Here is a 15507-nt window from a genome sequence, read left to right as displayed (position 1 = left end):
AGATAGATTACTGTACAAGATTGTCCTGTGAGGCTTCTTTAAATCAACTCACATAAAAAGCATAACTTAAAAAAGAAAAACAACATTCAAAAACTTTAATGTGATTCAATATTGAATTTAACTACATAAAGAATTAACATCACTTTTTGCCTAAAATTTTAAAATAATAAGTTAATGGATCTTCAATCTTATAATCTTATATGATACTCTTCTTTCTCTATTCTACTCATTGTGAAACTTAGACTTAAATTTTCATCAACAAGTTTCTCCCTCTCAATGAGTTAGAGAGAATATTTTAAGAGTTCCAACTCAAATCATTGTTTTATTGCAATTACATTGAATATGAACTAAAACATAAAGTAGACTATTAGACATTTACTTTCAAAAAATCCATAAAGTAAACTACAAACATTATTAAACAAACTTACTCAGTGAGTCAGTATCAATATTCTCAGTATAAACAACTTATAACATATTCTAATTAGAGTCTACCATGAAAGGTTAAAATTTGATGGGGTTAAATCCTGTCTCCTCTTGTGCTATTATTGATGAAAGGTATCGCACGATATTGAAAACTTGTCCTGAAGGAAACGTATTGAAGAGGAAGATGGGTTGAAGTTGGAGCCTTGTGGCTGCATTATCTCTTCGTCTGATCCTAAGGCCATGAACTTCTCTACTTTGATTGATGACTCTGAAAACAATGTAACTCATAGTAGCTGCAATGATACTCTGATCCTTTCTTCTGCAGGAATATACTATCAGATGTCTTTGTTATCTTTACTTTTTGCTGTCACTCTCTTTTTGGTCCCACAGTAATAGTGAACTTTCAGCTTATGATCTCATTTTTACTACTCTACTCTAGCCCCTACCCACTATACCAGTCGTAGGGGATTTTATATATGTCTACTACATGAACTCAAATTCATCTTTCGTGTTTGAAAAAGATATCTCACCATTTTAGTGCCATGTTTTGGGTAATAACAAGGCCTAATCCAGTATTTGTAGCAGGCGGGTTTTTCTATAAAGATGCCAATGTGATGTGAATAATTCACCCATAACATTAGCGTGTGGATAATATCCACAGTTTCAAACCACACAATTTGTCGCCTACTAGCCCCACCTTTGAATATTGTTTCTTGGATTTTGACTCCGTGTCAAGATCATGTACTGTTCAGAAAGCAGTTCTGTATAGTATTGCATCTACTTATTCTTCCAAAGGATTCAAGATGACTTATTCTGTTTCATTTTCTACTCTGGAGGTCTGAACATGAAGATCCCTTCATTTTTACTCGTGTTAACTTCTTTTCATGAAAGTTTGTACATACATATGTATCATTATTCCAACTGCGTATTTTTGAAGACAAAATGTATAATTTGTATGTACAGGGTTTCGACAAATAGCATGAGTATACTGATAAAAACTCAATCCGTGGATTGTCACGGGCTTTGATTAACAAGAGCTAAAAATAATAACACTGATATGAGTTGACATTGACATTATTTAAACCAATTGGATAAAAGCAAACAACATAGCAGGCCATGGAAATTTATGTTCTTTACTCAGCCGGCAAACTCTTTATGTCAGCTAGTTATTCATTCTCGTATGTAGCTACTCTCTCACGTAACCCACTCTTACACTTCAACTTTGTTAACCAGATGTTCCTAGTATTTTTTTTTTATGTCATTCTGTTCTTTTTTGTTTTGTCTGCTTTCTTTTAGTGAATGATTCTATATCAGTGTTCAAGTTCACTCGGCCCTGCTGGACCCCTCCAGAAAAAGAGTCCACTCTGCCACTTCCAAATTCCATAATTAAACTATGGCCGGCCACAACATATGCATGGTTGCTACGTTTCTCCACTCTTTTGTCTTAAACTATCATTAGTCATTCTCCAATGGCAATAAACTCAAACTAGTTCTTCACCAATTACAGATCACCTTGCTTTTAGTTCTACAATTCAAAAGCTTAAGCCATGTTCTACCACCTCAAAACAGTATGCCTCGTATGTTTCCTTTTACTATCCTTTGAAGTTTCACTGTGGTCATGTGCTTCACTCCCAAACTTGGCTTCCTGTTTGCTTAATCACAACATCAAAAACTTTACCACGCTCCCTTATAAAGAACACGACCAATCCTCTTCCTATAATTACTTCAAAATTCTTAATTTTTCCATCCAAAACCTTCGGTTCGCAGAACCCGTGATTCCTAAGCCAATGGCCATTGTATTGCCGGAGAGTTTGGAGCAGCTGCAGAAAAGTGTAGGATGCAGTAGAGAGAGTTCTATGGAAATCAGAGTAAGATGTGGCGGACACAGCTATGAAGGGACTTCGTATGTGGCTGATGAAGGCACTCCTTTTGTGATCATTGACATGATGAATTTGAACCATGTTTGGGTGGACATGGAGACAGAAACAGCATGGGTTGAAGGTGGTGCAACGTTGGGAGAGACTTATTATGCAATATCTGAAGCAAGCAACGAGCATGGATTCTCAGCTGGGTCATGTCCAACTGTTGGCGTCGGAGGACACATTGGAGGTGGTGGTTTTGGGATGCTGTCTAGAAAATATGGACTTGCAGCGGACAACGTGGTGGATGCCCTACTTGTTGATGCTGATCAAAATTTGTTGGACCGTGAAACCATGGGAGAAGATGTGTTCTGGGCTATTAGAGGAGGAGGAGGTGGTCTTTGGGGGATCATCTATGCCTGGAAAATCCAGTTGCTGAAAGTGCCAAAGGTTGTAACCAGTTTCACCGTATCAAGAACAGGCACAAAAAGTGATGTTGCCAATCTGGTGCACAAATGGCAATATGTGGCACCAAACTTGGAAGATGACTACTATCTGTCATGCTTTGTTGGAGCTGGTTTGCCGCAAGCTAAAACCAAAGGGTTATCAGTAACACTCAATGGTTTCTATCTTGGTCCTAGAAGCAGTGCTGTATCCATTCTAAAGGAGACTTTTCCGGAGTTGGGTGTTACAGAAGAAGAATGCATAGAAATGAGTTGGATTGAGTCTATTGTTTTCTTCTCTGGCCTAAGTGATGGAGCTTCGGTGTCTGACTTGAAGAACAGGTATCTGCAAGAAAAAGAATATTTCAAGGCGAAATCAGATTATGTAAGAAAGCACGTTCCTCTTGTAGGGATAGAAACTGCACTAGACATCCTTGAAAAGGAGGCAAAGGGATATGTTATTCTGGATGCTTATGGTGGAAAGATGCATAATATAAGCAATGATGCAATTGCTTTTCCCCACAGAAGAGGAAACCTGTTTACAATACAGTACCTGATATATTGGAAAGAAGGTGAGAATGAGAAAAGCAGAGATTATGTAGATTGGATAAGAGGATTCTATGATGCTATGACTCCCTTTGTTTCATGGGGTCCAAGAGCTGCATATATTAATTACATGGACTTTGACCTTGGAGTGAGGAAGATGATAAATGTGAAAGATGGTGTGGAAAATGCAAGAGATTGGGGTGAAAAGTACTTCTTGAGTAACTACGACAGATTGGTGAGAGCCAAGACCATGATTGATCCTAACAACGTTTTCACCAATGAACAGGGCATTCCTCCTATGTCGTCAAAGCACGCAGCAAACAAATGATGCCATATTTGTAAATCATGTCACTCTCATCTATAGTGTGCTTCAGAATCGATGCTGGTAACCAATTTATGTAGTCTGTTAAAAGTTTAATTCAAGAGTAATGTTAAAGTCAGTCACACTTTGCATTCTTTTTGACATTTTTACATTCTTTTAATTTGTCACATAATCATACAAAAATAAATTTTTGAATTAAAAAAATAATATCAAATTATGTATCAAAATATTCTTTTTCTTAATTGAATATGGACCTGTGGAAAATCTAAATTGGTTAAAAATTTAAATGAAAATGTTTTTTTCTTTTACCAATGTATCCCTGTTATCAGTGTTTAATATAGTCTCCACACAAAACTATGCAACACATAAAACTATATAATAAAATATAAAAGATACAGAAAAGTTTATTCACAAACTATTATTTATCCAAACATTATCACAAAACTCTTTAAATCGATAAAAAAACATACAAATTTATCTTATAATTTTATTGGATTAAATTAAATTTAAAATTCACTTTCTAACAAACCTATAATTAGTTCAAACAGGTGAAATTGAGTTAGGTCTCATATCCAATTTTTAATATTTTTAATTTTAACTTGGAATTATGAAATTAGTTTATGTAAGAGGATTTAAAAAGAGTAAAACCTACAAAAATAAAATAAAAAGAGTGATGCATTAACAAGAAAAAGAAAGAAAAACGATTAAAAAAAGAACCGGAAGAGAAAGGGAAGATATATTGATAGAAACCAAAATGAATTAATTGTCACTTACCGACAAGATTATTATTTTTTATTTTGTTTCATTATGAAAATAGTGTATACTTATTTATTTTATGGTTTGTTATGCTTTGATTCATATAATATTTTTTTATTCATTTTAATTCCTGCAATAAAAAAATATTCTTTGTACCATAATAATCTTCAATTTGTAAATATTTTAGGATTTTTTTTCATATAATAATTAAAGTTAAAACGCTTGAATTTGATATGTACATGAGAAATATGGCATTTATATAACTGAGAGAAAATATGAGCGCTAGGGAAAATTTCCAACATATTATTTATTAAAAATTATAAAATTATAAACGAAGTTGATTAATTTTAGTATCTATATAATTTTATAAATTTTAATTAAAGATAAAAAATATTTACAAAGTGTATTATTATTAGTAGTTTGTCTTTTTCCAACACAATATGGAAGAACAAAAGTTATTCTTTTAAATTAAAACGGTATTTTTGAGGTACAAATATATACACTAATATTTCTTTTATAAAAGTGAAATACAAACCTAATGATATATTACAACTAAATAATGAAATTTTTGTTAGTTTCCTTCTTGACTTTTGGACTGTCTAGAAATTGAAGAAGATGAAAAATGAGTGAACTAAAACAACAGAGAAATTCATAGAAATTGTAAAGAATCTAATTGTGAGCCAAGGTAGAGAGAGATCAGAAGGGTATTACCACAAACCAAGGTAGCTAAAAATGGCATCATCATTTGTGGGTACTTTATTTCCCAACAACTTCACACAAACCAAACACTCAGCTGTTCCTCTAAGAGGAGTTTCAACAAGGAGGAGACTGCACTTAACAACAGTAGCAGAGAGCATGACGACTGTCATAGAGAAACTGGGCATCAAGATTGAGAGAAACCCTCCTGAGTCCAAGCTCACTCAACTGGGTGTTAGGAAATGGCCCAAGTAATGCTTTTTTTCTTTAATTTCTTTTTCCCGTTTCATTTCTTGATGAATGAATCATGCTATGTGCCAAGGTTTTCATGGGATTGAAATTGATTTTGTTGTCTGTATTATGAATGACTGAAGAAATCGTAGGAAACACTTTTATGAGGTTCTTATGTACCTACTGCCTTTATTACCAGATTAGGTGGATCTGAAAGGCTTCAAGAAGCTATCTTTTTAGTTTACAATTTTCATGTTATTTGATCTGTCTTTGATACGGTGTGAAACACATTTGATGTATAACAGATGGGGATGCCCTCCAAGCAAATTCCCATGGACATATGAAGCCAAGGAGACTTGCTATCTTCTGGAAGGAAAAGTGAAGGTCTTTCCCAGTGGGTCAAATGAATCAGTTGAAATTGCTGCTGGTGACTTGGTTGTGTTTCCCAAAGGGATGAGTTGCACTTGGGATGTGTCTGTTGGTGTGGACAAGCACTATAAATTTGAATAAATCCAACAAAGGGTGCCCATCATGAACAAGAAACAGGAATTTCATGATTTGGTGATGTAGTTGGATTAATGAGAACTTTGAAATGGTATTTAGCTTTGAAGATGTTATTCTTTTCTTCTGTTTTTCTCATGCTTTTTCTCCATTTCACTTAGTAACACAGCTTTAACAATGGAATGGGTTGGATTAAAGTTCTAGTAATATCTCAATCAGCTTTCTCCACAGAAGCAATATTTGACATTTAATGATTGTTTAAAGAGAGGGTATGCTTCCTTTGAGACCTCCAAAATAGCATTCCCTATATGAATGGGTGGAATCTGAAACTGTGAACCAGAATTTAAGGAACAAGAGCTACTTCAGTAGTTTGTGTGGTGGTTTTTATTGTTCCTCTTCAAAAGCATTCATTCTCGGATCAAGCTTTGTGTTGTCTTTCATTTCTTGATAAAAGTGAGGGGTAAGGGGCCTGAAAATTCGCTTAAAATTTCAACTATAGAGTTTATTATTAAAGTAAAACAATACATGTGGAATTTAACCGTAGTATTATATATTCTCATTCAATTAAAAATGATCACAGATGTAACTGTTATAATAATTATTATAAAACTTAGCAATCTTGTAATGGGCGATAATCTATCACTAAATGGTATAGTTATTTTAAGTATATGTGAATTCTGATTAACTTAAAATATATACTTATAATAGTCTATACTAAACAAGTAAAAAGGAAACAAATAATATTCCACTATCACTCCTAAACCTGCGATGAACATAAATATGGCACCAGCTATAGCATTGTTAAGGTTTGGCCCTGAAACTGTTTTGTAAAACAAAAACACAAACATCAACGAGAGAAAGAGGAGGAGATGTCAGACTCAGCAGATCCATTAGTGATATCATTCGGTGAGATGCTCATCGACTTTGTTCCTGACACATCTGGTGTCTCCTTGGCTGAGTCCAATGCTTTTATCAAAGCCCCTGGAGGTGCTCCTGCTAATGTAGCTTGTGCCGTAGCCAAACTTGGTGGCAATGCTGCTTTCATTGGCAAGGTTCTTGATTTTTACAAACATTCATTTCCCATCTAGCAAAGACATTATTCATTATCAAGGTTTTTTAAATCAAGGTGGTGTCACAGTTTTTGTCACGTTTCATGATATTGCATATAAATGCAGTTACCAACGTTGTTGTTTATTTTTATCCTTTTTACTTAAAGAAGAATTGATGATTGCAATGTGACAGGTGGGAGATGATGAGTTTGGAAAGATGCTGGTTGATATTTTGAGGAAAAACAAAGTCAACACTGATGGCATTTGCTTTGATACGGAGGCAAGAACTGCTTTGGCTTTTGTGACATTGAGGAAGGATGGAGAGAGGGAGTTCATGTTTTACAGAAATCCCAGTGCAGATATGTTGCTGGCGGAGTCAGAATTGAATATGGGTTTGATCAAGAAGGCTAAGGTATTTCATTATGGATCCATTAGTCTGATATCAGAGCCATGCAGATCAGCACACTTGGCTGCAATGAAAGTTGCTAGAGAAAGTGGTGCTTTGCTCTCCTATGATCCAAATCTCAGGCTTCCTTTGTGGCCTTCTAAGGAGGCTGCTAGGTCTGGAATCAAGAGCATATGGTTTGATGCGGACTTCATCAAGGTATTCAAGTTTTTGAGTTTAATATGTTTTTAGTTTTTAAATTTTGAGACAAAATTGAAAAAGATATTATCTAAAAATTGATACATTTTGATCTTCAAACTTAAAAATAATAAATATAGTTCTTTTATCTCAATTACGAGTTACATTTTCTTGACGTATTAGATGTGTTTCTCAATTAATATTAAAGCATGATTATGTCAAAGAGTATAAATAACTTAAATATTTGGAAGTTTTATTACACTTTGATGAAGCCTAGAACTTAATCTGAGTGAATGATTGAAGAAATGGAATGCTGACTATGGATGTAGGTGAGTGATGACGAAGTTAAATTCCTAACAGAAGGTGATCCTGAGAAGGAGGATGTTGTGATGTCTCTGTGGCACGACAGATTGAAATTGCTTCTAGTGACTGATGGAGAGAAGGGTTGCAGATATTTCACCAAGGTACCATCCAATATACACCCATGTTTTGAAAACAGGTTTTTAGGCAAAATTGATTGAATAAAGCATTTATGCAGTTAAAGATTTGAAGTTATGTATTAAAGAAGGATTTATGCAGTTAGATGTGGGGAATATACTGATATATTGTTTGACTGTAGAACTTCAAAGGAAGGGTAAATGGATTTTCAGTGAAGGCAATTGACACAACTGGTGCTGGTGATTCTTTTGTGGGTGCACTTCTCACAAGTGTGGCCAGGGACACTTCCATATTTGAGGTATCTCTCTCACTAACACTATAGAATGTTATGTTCTCATTGCCTGATGCCATTTTTGTTTTGTTGGATCAGAATGAACAAAAATTGAGAGAGGCTTTGACGTTTTCGAATGCTTGTGGAGCAATTTGTACAACAGCCAAGGGTGCAATTCCTGCACTTCCAACCGTAGCAGAGGCTTCCAACTTTATTTCCAACTCTAAACCCTCATAGAGTCCACAGAACCACCCATTCATTTTCATGTCAGAGTCTCCTCTTATTTATATACCTTTGATATTTCATACCCAAATACTTCAAATTCTTGTTTCTGTTTATGAATAATAACAGATATGCTTTTCATTCTCTGCCTTCTATAAGCTAATTTTATGAAATCCGAGAGTGGCGCACGATTGATTATATATATATATATATGTGTGTGTGTGTAAACATAGCGTTAAAGCCACTTATAGCTTATTTTTCTTGTTTATGGATAATAACTAACTTATTTTTCCTTCTATTGCACATTGAACACTTGTAGCATCATATATATGGCATATATGGGTCTAACATGAGAAAGTTAAAATACATAATCGAATAAGTTATCAACTAAAATGCGTAATGCAAATATCAACAAAGGATTAAAATACGTTTTAAGAAGTCGGCTTTTCATGTGATTAATCAATTATTCAACTTTCGTCAAAATAATGAGTTTTGGGGGGCAAAGAAATCATACAATGTAACCAGCTGGGTGCATTCAGTTAGATTCTCTGATAATTGAAAACCGTGTTCTCTAAATTTTTTTTTTCCAGTATGTTTTTCTATTTAGAAGAAATTTATGTGAATATAGTGAGTTTCGTTTCAAAGTCAGCAAGACGTATAGATTTAAAACAATAAAATATTATCAGATGAAAAAATAGACTCAATAGATTTTCATCAAAATACTTTGAAACTTTGGATGGCGTGCTGCCTAAATTAGCAAGCTATCATTTTTCTATATCCTTCCTATTCAATGTACTTAAAACAGGAGCTACAGCGTTATACAAAGGATAATTACAGCAAATTATGAATATAATTTGTACAGATAAAAATGACAATAATAATTTATACACCTTTGTGGTAAATATAATATTACATGCCCATAGCTCTTGATGAAATCTCTGATTCCCCCTCTTGTAAGTCTGGTTCCGCTACGTCATGGTTAACCTGCAATACATGAAGAATTTAGGTCAAAATCACCTACCACATTCTCATAGCTTATCAGTGCTGCAGATGAGTGAAAACATCTTCATGAAAAAATAAAAGCATTAACAGACGTTCATTCAGATGCAATATCATACCACTGAACTCTCCATCTTAGCTAGGTACCGATCTAAAGCACCCTCTCCACAAAGAATTTTTCCTCCACAGCCAAGGAAATTTACCGATCCTACCGACTCCTCATCAACAACTACCGCATCAATCATTTCATTTCCTGCTTTAACATCTGGAATCTGGTGCAAGCAAGCATTCAATGTATTAGTCAAAGATCAGAGAGACCAATCTTAGATACTTGAAGACAGAACTCTATTTTTCAAAAATAAAAGAAACTTTGATACCTCAAACATAGCTTCCGTTAAAATGATTTCCAGTAGGGCTCTTAAACCCCTGGCACCAGTATTTTTGGCCATTGCTTTCTTTGAAATCAATCTAAGAGCTTTCTCTGTGAAGTGTAGCTTTACCTGAAGTTTAGGGATAAAGTTTCAGCCAAAATTACTTCTAACTGCTCACACTTTCCATTACTCGATTGCACACTCATGACAAGTATAATAGAAACTCAATACAACTCAAATTGGTGAAAGGGTAGAAGGGAGTTGCTTAAATGATTCTGAAACAAGCTGATCAGGTTTGACCTAGCAGATAACAACACCAAATGCTAGACCATAAAAAACCTAAATCACTCAAGGGGGTTTAAAGAACACTTCTAGTCTGTTCTTACATAGAATGGTAAAAAGTATCACCAGCAGCAACTCAAGAAAGTTACAGTGAACCGTAGCCAACATAGGGAAAGAAAAATGTCAGAAAAAAAAAATAAGGAAAGCAAGAATATAGCTTTAAGTGGCAAGTGCCATGGTAAAAACCATGTAATAATTATAGAGTTTGAAAGAAAATATATATTATGAATTATTATTAGATTAGGTCAACCATAGGAACTAGGCAATTTCCCTTCAATTCAACCAAGTTAATGTTTGAATAATTTGGTTGTTTAAATACCCGAATTTAGTTGGTTGGGATGATCTAAATATAACAATAACTGCTTGAGTTTTTACACCACATACACTGAAACAAAGTAACTCTCACAACAACAACAAAATGTGTATTTGAGAGAGTGAAAAGGGGAGAACTTCTTACGTCGTTCATGTCAAATAATTTCTTGTACTGCTTGGCAAGAGCATTTTTTGGTTCTGTGAGGACCTGCAAAATGAACATTTCGGGAGTTGGCTGATCAGATATCCGTGCAAAAGAAATTTATTCTAAACTAAAATAGGCTGGTCTGTTTTAACTTACAATTAAATATCCACAAGACAAAAAGTTAGAATTTTAAACTAAGATACACTTATGCAAGCAGAATATCCAGAGAAACATCAGATTTCTTGATGCCAACCACAAACTTCTTTTTATTCAATTAAAAATATAGATGATAAATTATACATCCACTGGAAAGAATCTCTTTTGCTTCTTCTGCACACATGAGGATATCTTAACAAATGTTACCCTTAAGTTACAAATCCATTCTGGACTGCTGTATCCTTATCCTAATTTTCTGTTCCTTTTGTGACCCATAAACTAACATGAACCAAGAGCTTGACCATACAGTCATTCCTTATATTACATAGTAAATCCAAAAGCAATGGCCATAATAAATTCTAGCTTTTCTAAGAAAACATATAATATAAAAAGAATCCTTATACAATAGGAAATATTCAAAGAAATTTAATGCCTCTAGAAGGCTTAAAAAGATCATAAGGTTTCTCAACCTTGATATATGTGTGCACCCGTACCAACAATGAGTGAAAAAATAGAATGATCATAATAACACAACAAGCAGAGTTAGACCTTGGTGCACTAAATTGCTAGTGAAAGCAGGAAAAGCTACAATAACTAAGATTTGAACAATTCTTATAATACCTGCATGAGTTGGTCTTCAGTTAGAGCTGATAAGCTAACTAAGATCGGAAACCGTCCTATAAACTCTGGGATGAGACCATATGCAATAAGATCAGAACTTTCCACCTGAAATTACTGATGCCACTTTTAGATGCATTTCGAAGGTTGTTGGCTACAACAATATTATTCTCAAACTTCTGTATTTTTCTCTATGCTGTAGAACTATGGAAAATGCACAGCAGAATAGCTAATTCACATGATTTATTTTAGCTTGAATTAATCAAAGTCTCTGCCTAACGAGTTTTACAGAAAGGTGAAAGAAAAAAATACTCATTCCGATAACCATAATCAATTCTCACCGACTCAAGTAAAGATGATGTTACTGCAGCATGTGTAACCCCACTAGCTCTCATATTGGCACGGATTGGTGCCCCAAAACCAATTGAAGAATCTTGCCGTCTGCTCACAAATAAAAATTAGATGAGAAGTCTAACAAAATCAAGACAGGCATAAAACATCTATGAACATTCTTTCTATACATACAAAAAAATAGAAAAAATTACCTCTCTGAAATGGTTTTTTCAAGATCAATAAATGCTCCCCCACATATGAAGAGGATGTTCTTTGTGTCAATCTATACATCACAAAAAAAGTAGTGGACAGTTATGCAAATTAATGACTAAATGATTTGAGAACCGATTCTTGAACCTAACTAACATTGACAAAATTTTGACGAATACTTGCTAAGAGGATGAAAGAGTTCCTAAAGAACTAATCCATCTTATATTTTCATTCTCATATCCAACCACCTATGGCCTCAGATGTATCTAGCATTAATGCTCTCGTGTTAATTATGTGATGGTAAGGTCTTTAAAAATGATAATTCTAAACATAGATGCACTTCCCCCAAAATATAAATGCATAATTCTGAATTGTTCAGGTTCAAAGGCAGCGCCAAAATAATACCAGGCAAGAAATTTCACAAATCATATCATATCACAGAACAAACAAGAAACAAATGACAGATGTTAAACTTTCCAAGACAAGATACCTGTATGTTATCACCCCGTGGATGCTTCCTTGCTCCTTTCTCAGGGACGTTTACTATCTAGACAATAAGAAAGCATTCCAAGTTCAGGATACTATCTATAATAATGGTACCAACGATCCCACAACTAATTATTTTTTTCAGAAACATTTCATACAACAATTGATGGATTTCTAAGAAATGACATTGATAATGTTGCAAGAAACGGACAGGTGACAATACAACAATTTTATCACTAACAGACACTGAGTATAAAAGAAATTAACTTTAATAATATTTAGGGTATTCAAGAGACTGTGTTCCCTCCCGGTCTCCATTTTCTGAAAGTATAATCATTTATTAAAATGACAAACATATGTCTCTCTCAACCTCTCTTATTTATAGATAATATCCACTACATTATATTCTATTGTTGCCCTTTTACACTCAACATTTAGTATCATTACAACGTTATCGATCTTAAATCTCTGCAGTACAAGTTTCCCTTAACAAAAAAAGTCAGCATCCTCTAAGTGAATAGTCCCCATAAACAGTACTTTGAATCTAAAAACTAAGTTCTCAACAAGCAAAAAGAATATACAGTTTTTGGTTATCCATTGGAAAATACCACTAATGCATCAGTGATGCTAAAAAAACCTTGCATATATGAAGGAATAAAAGATCAAAATCGAATTACTGAGATAACCTAAGCAAGGAAATTCCTTATCATTTTGAAAAACTTAGGCACAAAATATAAAAGATACTGCCTTCTTATGGCCAACACTTAAGGGTTATAATTAAATAGGAGACAAAATACAGACAACTCAATGAGTTCACTTAGCACTTAATTTACAAAGAAGTAAACCAATTATCAACAACTACGTTTTGGAATTATTTTACTTACAGTTCCTTCCAGCATTTTTAATAATGCCTGCTGAACACCCTCACCAGAAACATCTCGGCTAATATTCAAGCTTTCAGCCTGTAATATATAATATAGCATTTAAAAATTTAAAGCTATAGTGGAAGGCCATTTATGAACTTAGCCATCAAAATTAGAAAAGAACCTTCTTAGTTATCTTGTCCACTTCATCAATGTAAACAATCCCTTGTTGAGCTGCTTGAACATTGAACTCTGCTGCCTATACGGGAAAAACCAAACTCATAATGAAGACATGGCATGTAGAACTAGAAACAACACAAGATATCTTCTGAAAATCCTTAAATTATAAGTACAGTTTAATAACAAAAGGATTCGAACAATCACATAGATTGAAACAAAGGCAAATGTAATACAAACATAGCAGTGATTATAACTGAAGAAATGCGTGATTAATGCGTCTGTATAGCAACACACAAAGACCATGGACAATCCTTTGCTACAATTGATAAGGAGCTTAAGTCAAACTATCATTAGCTTCCTGATGTCTACAGGAGAATTATCTGCTAGAAACAAAGAGACACCAAACCTTGGGAACATTGGCACACAAACCAGCCCAGAAAAAAATATGGGAAGCAAGGTAAAGCTTTTCAACAAAAGCGGAAAGAGTGTGATATATGCTTGTGAATGCTATGTAAATTTGGGACAGAAGGTGGAGATGTTTAAAGAACAAAAAAAAAAATGTTCATTTCACTTTGTTCAAAGAATTGATAATTTGCTCAAACAACATCATACTTATACAGAACAAATTACCTACCGCAAGTAGTTTATACAATATTGACTCAACGTCTTCTCCAACATAACCAGCCTGCAAATTAGAAAAATTTCACTTTCAGATCATTACCGCCAAAACTTTTGTCCAAGGACAAAGAAACCACCATCAGTAAACCATGGAAACAAATCACAAATAGATAATATACTAAATAATACTATCTGAATATCCACATTCTAGAAGAAAAACTTGTAATTCCAATTAGCATAACATCTTATCACTCAATAACCTCAATACCTCGAAAATTCACATATCAGGCACAAAAATCTGTATACATTATTACTCAGCCAAACTCTAACACGACCTCGTCAAAAAATACATACTTGCCTGCGTTAGTGTAGTTGCATCAGCAATGACAAAGGGAACATTCACAAAACGAGCCAATGTTTTTGCAAGTAACGTCTTCCCTATTTGATGGAAATTAGATTAGCATAGCATACATAAAGTAACTTCGAAAGCTAGCAAGAAAAGCACAAACAACATGATGCATTAACAATTCTCAGTAAATAAATAAAAATAATCATATACCTGAACCAGTTGGACCCATCAAGAGAACATTACTCTTTTCCAGCTCCACATTATCGTCATCATCCAATCCTTCGGAGATTCCCGCATCTTCCCCTGACCTAGTGATAAACCCAACATTCAGTCATAGAACACAAACAATTACAGCAACGAAAGAATAAACTGCGATAGCGAAAGAACAAAGAAACAAACCCGTTAAATATTCTCTTGTAGTGATTATAAACCGCTACAGAGAGCACCTTCTTGGCCCTGTGTTGCCCAATAACAAATTTATCGAGTCCCTTGCAGATTTCCTTGGGAGTCGGAAAATCCCTACCCAAATTGGAGCCTCCGACCCACCCAGAGTTCTCTTGGCGGGGCCCAGCGGCAGCCCGAACAAAATTAACACTGAAAGGAGTTTGCGAAGGCACGGAAGCGTCGTGATGCCAATCCTGCGGTGGCTCCCCATTGCTGCTACTGTACAGTCTGAGAATCCTCGGCCGTAAAGGTCCAGTACTGGTGCTGTGCCTAGAAGAGAAAAAACTGGGCAAGAAACTGAGATGCAGCTTCTTCTTGTTCCATGCAGAGAATATTCGAGACATAGAGAACCTTCTTCCTTTCGGATTAAGATTAACGGAGATTGCCTCGGTTCAAGAGAATAGGATAAGAAACACAGCTTTGCTTTCCTTTCTCTTATTAATTGCATTTATCTACGCGTTCACCTCTTTATAATAATAATAATAATAAATAATAATAACGAACATAACGGCATATAATAACATATTTCATCTGTTTTTTTTTTTTTTCTTTTAACTGTCAGATTTTGTTTTTATACTTTAAGTTTATGCTAATTTTTTTAGTTATAATTTATAATATTAAATTTATTTCCTTTACATGTTTATGATAAAATTGAAAATTACAAAATTGTACTTATTAAAAATACATTTTTTTAAAATAAATAGATATTCATTTTAAGATTTTGATTGCTTTCAGATATTC

At 34.2% G+C, this 15507-nt stretch overlaps 4 protein-coding genes across 4 annotated transcripts; 3 read left to right on the top strand and 1 right to left on the bottom strand.

Annotated features, from left to right (window-relative positions):
- The first annotated feature begins 460 nt into the window (after positions 1-460).
- On the top strand, positions 461-3707 carry LOC106771312 (reticuline oxidase-like). Its single transcript, XM_014657269.2, has one exon. The coding sequence runs from the start codon at positions 1971-1973 to the stop codon at positions 3597-3599; it is 1629 nt and encodes a 542-aa protein (XP_014512755.1). The 5' UTR covers positions 461-1970; the 3' UTR covers positions 3600-3707.
- A 1257-nt stretch (positions 3708-4964) lies between these two features.
- On the top strand, positions 4965-5980 carry LOC106771078. Its single transcript, XM_014656976.2, has 2 exons — positions 4965-5296; positions 5582-5980. The coding sequence occupies exons 1-2, from the start codon at positions 5082-5084 to the stop codon at positions 5784-5786; spliced, it is 420 nt and encodes a 139-aa protein (XP_014512462.1). The 5' UTR covers positions 4965-5081; the 3' UTR covers positions 5787-5980.
- Positions 5981-6646: 666 nt separating this feature from the next.
- LOC106771636 (probable fructokinase-5) lies at positions 6647-8575 on the top strand. Its single transcript, XM_014657632.2, has 5 exons — positions 6647-6829; positions 7020-7430; positions 7739-7873; positions 8029-8145; positions 8218-8575. Exons 1-5 carry the CDS (start codon positions 6647-6649, stop codon positions 8353-8355), a joined length of 984 nt encoding a protein of 327 aa, XP_014513118.1. The 3' UTR covers positions 8356-8575.
- A 452-nt stretch (positions 8576-9027) lies between these two features.
- Positions 9028-15214, bottom strand: LOC106769729 (CLP protease regulatory subunit CLPX3, mitochondrial). The gene is made up of 14 exons (XM_014655463.2): positions 14722-15214; positions 14533-14630; positions 14332-14411; positions 13990-14040; positions 13360-13434; positions 13197-13274; positions 12317-12373; positions 11829-11899; positions 11625-11724; positions 11287-11391; positions 10510-10572; positions 9717-9839; positions 9459-9611; positions 9028-9324 (listed from the first exon to the last, which is right to left on the bottom strand). Exons 1-14 carry the CDS (start codon positions 15108-15110, stop codon positions 9250-9252), a joined length of 1518 nt encoding a protein of 505 aa, XP_014510949.1. The 5' UTR covers positions 15111-15214; the 3' UTR covers positions 9028-9249.
- Positions 15215-15507: the final 293 nt, after the last annotated feature.

Source organism: Vigna radiata, chromosome 8 (assembly GCF_000741045.1).
Source record: "Vigna radiata var. radiata cultivar VC1973A chromosome 8, Vradiata_ver6, whole genome shotgun sequence".
Taxonomy (NCBI): domain Eukaryota; kingdom Viridiplantae; phylum Streptophyta; class Magnoliopsida; order Fabales; family Fabaceae; genus Vigna; species Vigna radiata.
Note: the sequence above shows the minus strand (reverse complement) of the source record. Positions and strands in the feature narration are given on the sequence as shown.

Coding starts and splice junctions, on each gene's coding strand:
- LOC106771312 (XM_014657269.2), top strand. CDS start 1,971: ATGTTCTACCACCTCAAAACAGTATGCCTCGTATGTTTCCTTTTACTA.
- LOC106769729 (XM_014655463.2), bottom strand. CDS start 15,110: ATGTCTCGAATATTCTCTGCATGGAACAAGAAGAAGCTGCATCTCAGT. Junction 10,573..11,286: donor CTGAAGACCAACTCATGCAG/GTATTATAAGAA, acceptor TTCATTTTGCAG/GTCCTCACAGAACCAAAAAA. Junction 9,840..10,509: donor AATTATTTGACATGAACGAC/GTAAGAAGTTCT, acceptor CCTAAACTTCAG/GTAAAGCTACACTTCACAGA.
- LOC106771078 (XM_014656976.2), top strand. CDS start 5,082: ATGGCATCATCATTTGTGGGTACTTTATTTCCCAACAACTTCACACAA. Junction 5,297..5,581: donor GGTGTTAGGAAATGGCCCAA/GTAATGCTTTTT, acceptor GATGTATAACAG/ATGGGGATGCCCTCCAAGCA.
- LOC106771636 (XM_014657632.2), top strand. CDS start 6,647: ATGTCAGACTCAGCAGATCCATTAGTGATATCATTCGGTGAGATGCTC. Junction 6,830..7,019: donor ATGCTGCTTTCATTGGCAAG/GTTCTTGATTTT, acceptor GCAATGTGACAG/GTGGGAGATGATGAGTTTGG. Junction 8,146..8,217: donor GGGACACTTCCATATTTGAG/GTATCTCTCTCA, acceptor TTGTTGGATCAG/AATGAACAAAAATTGAGAGA.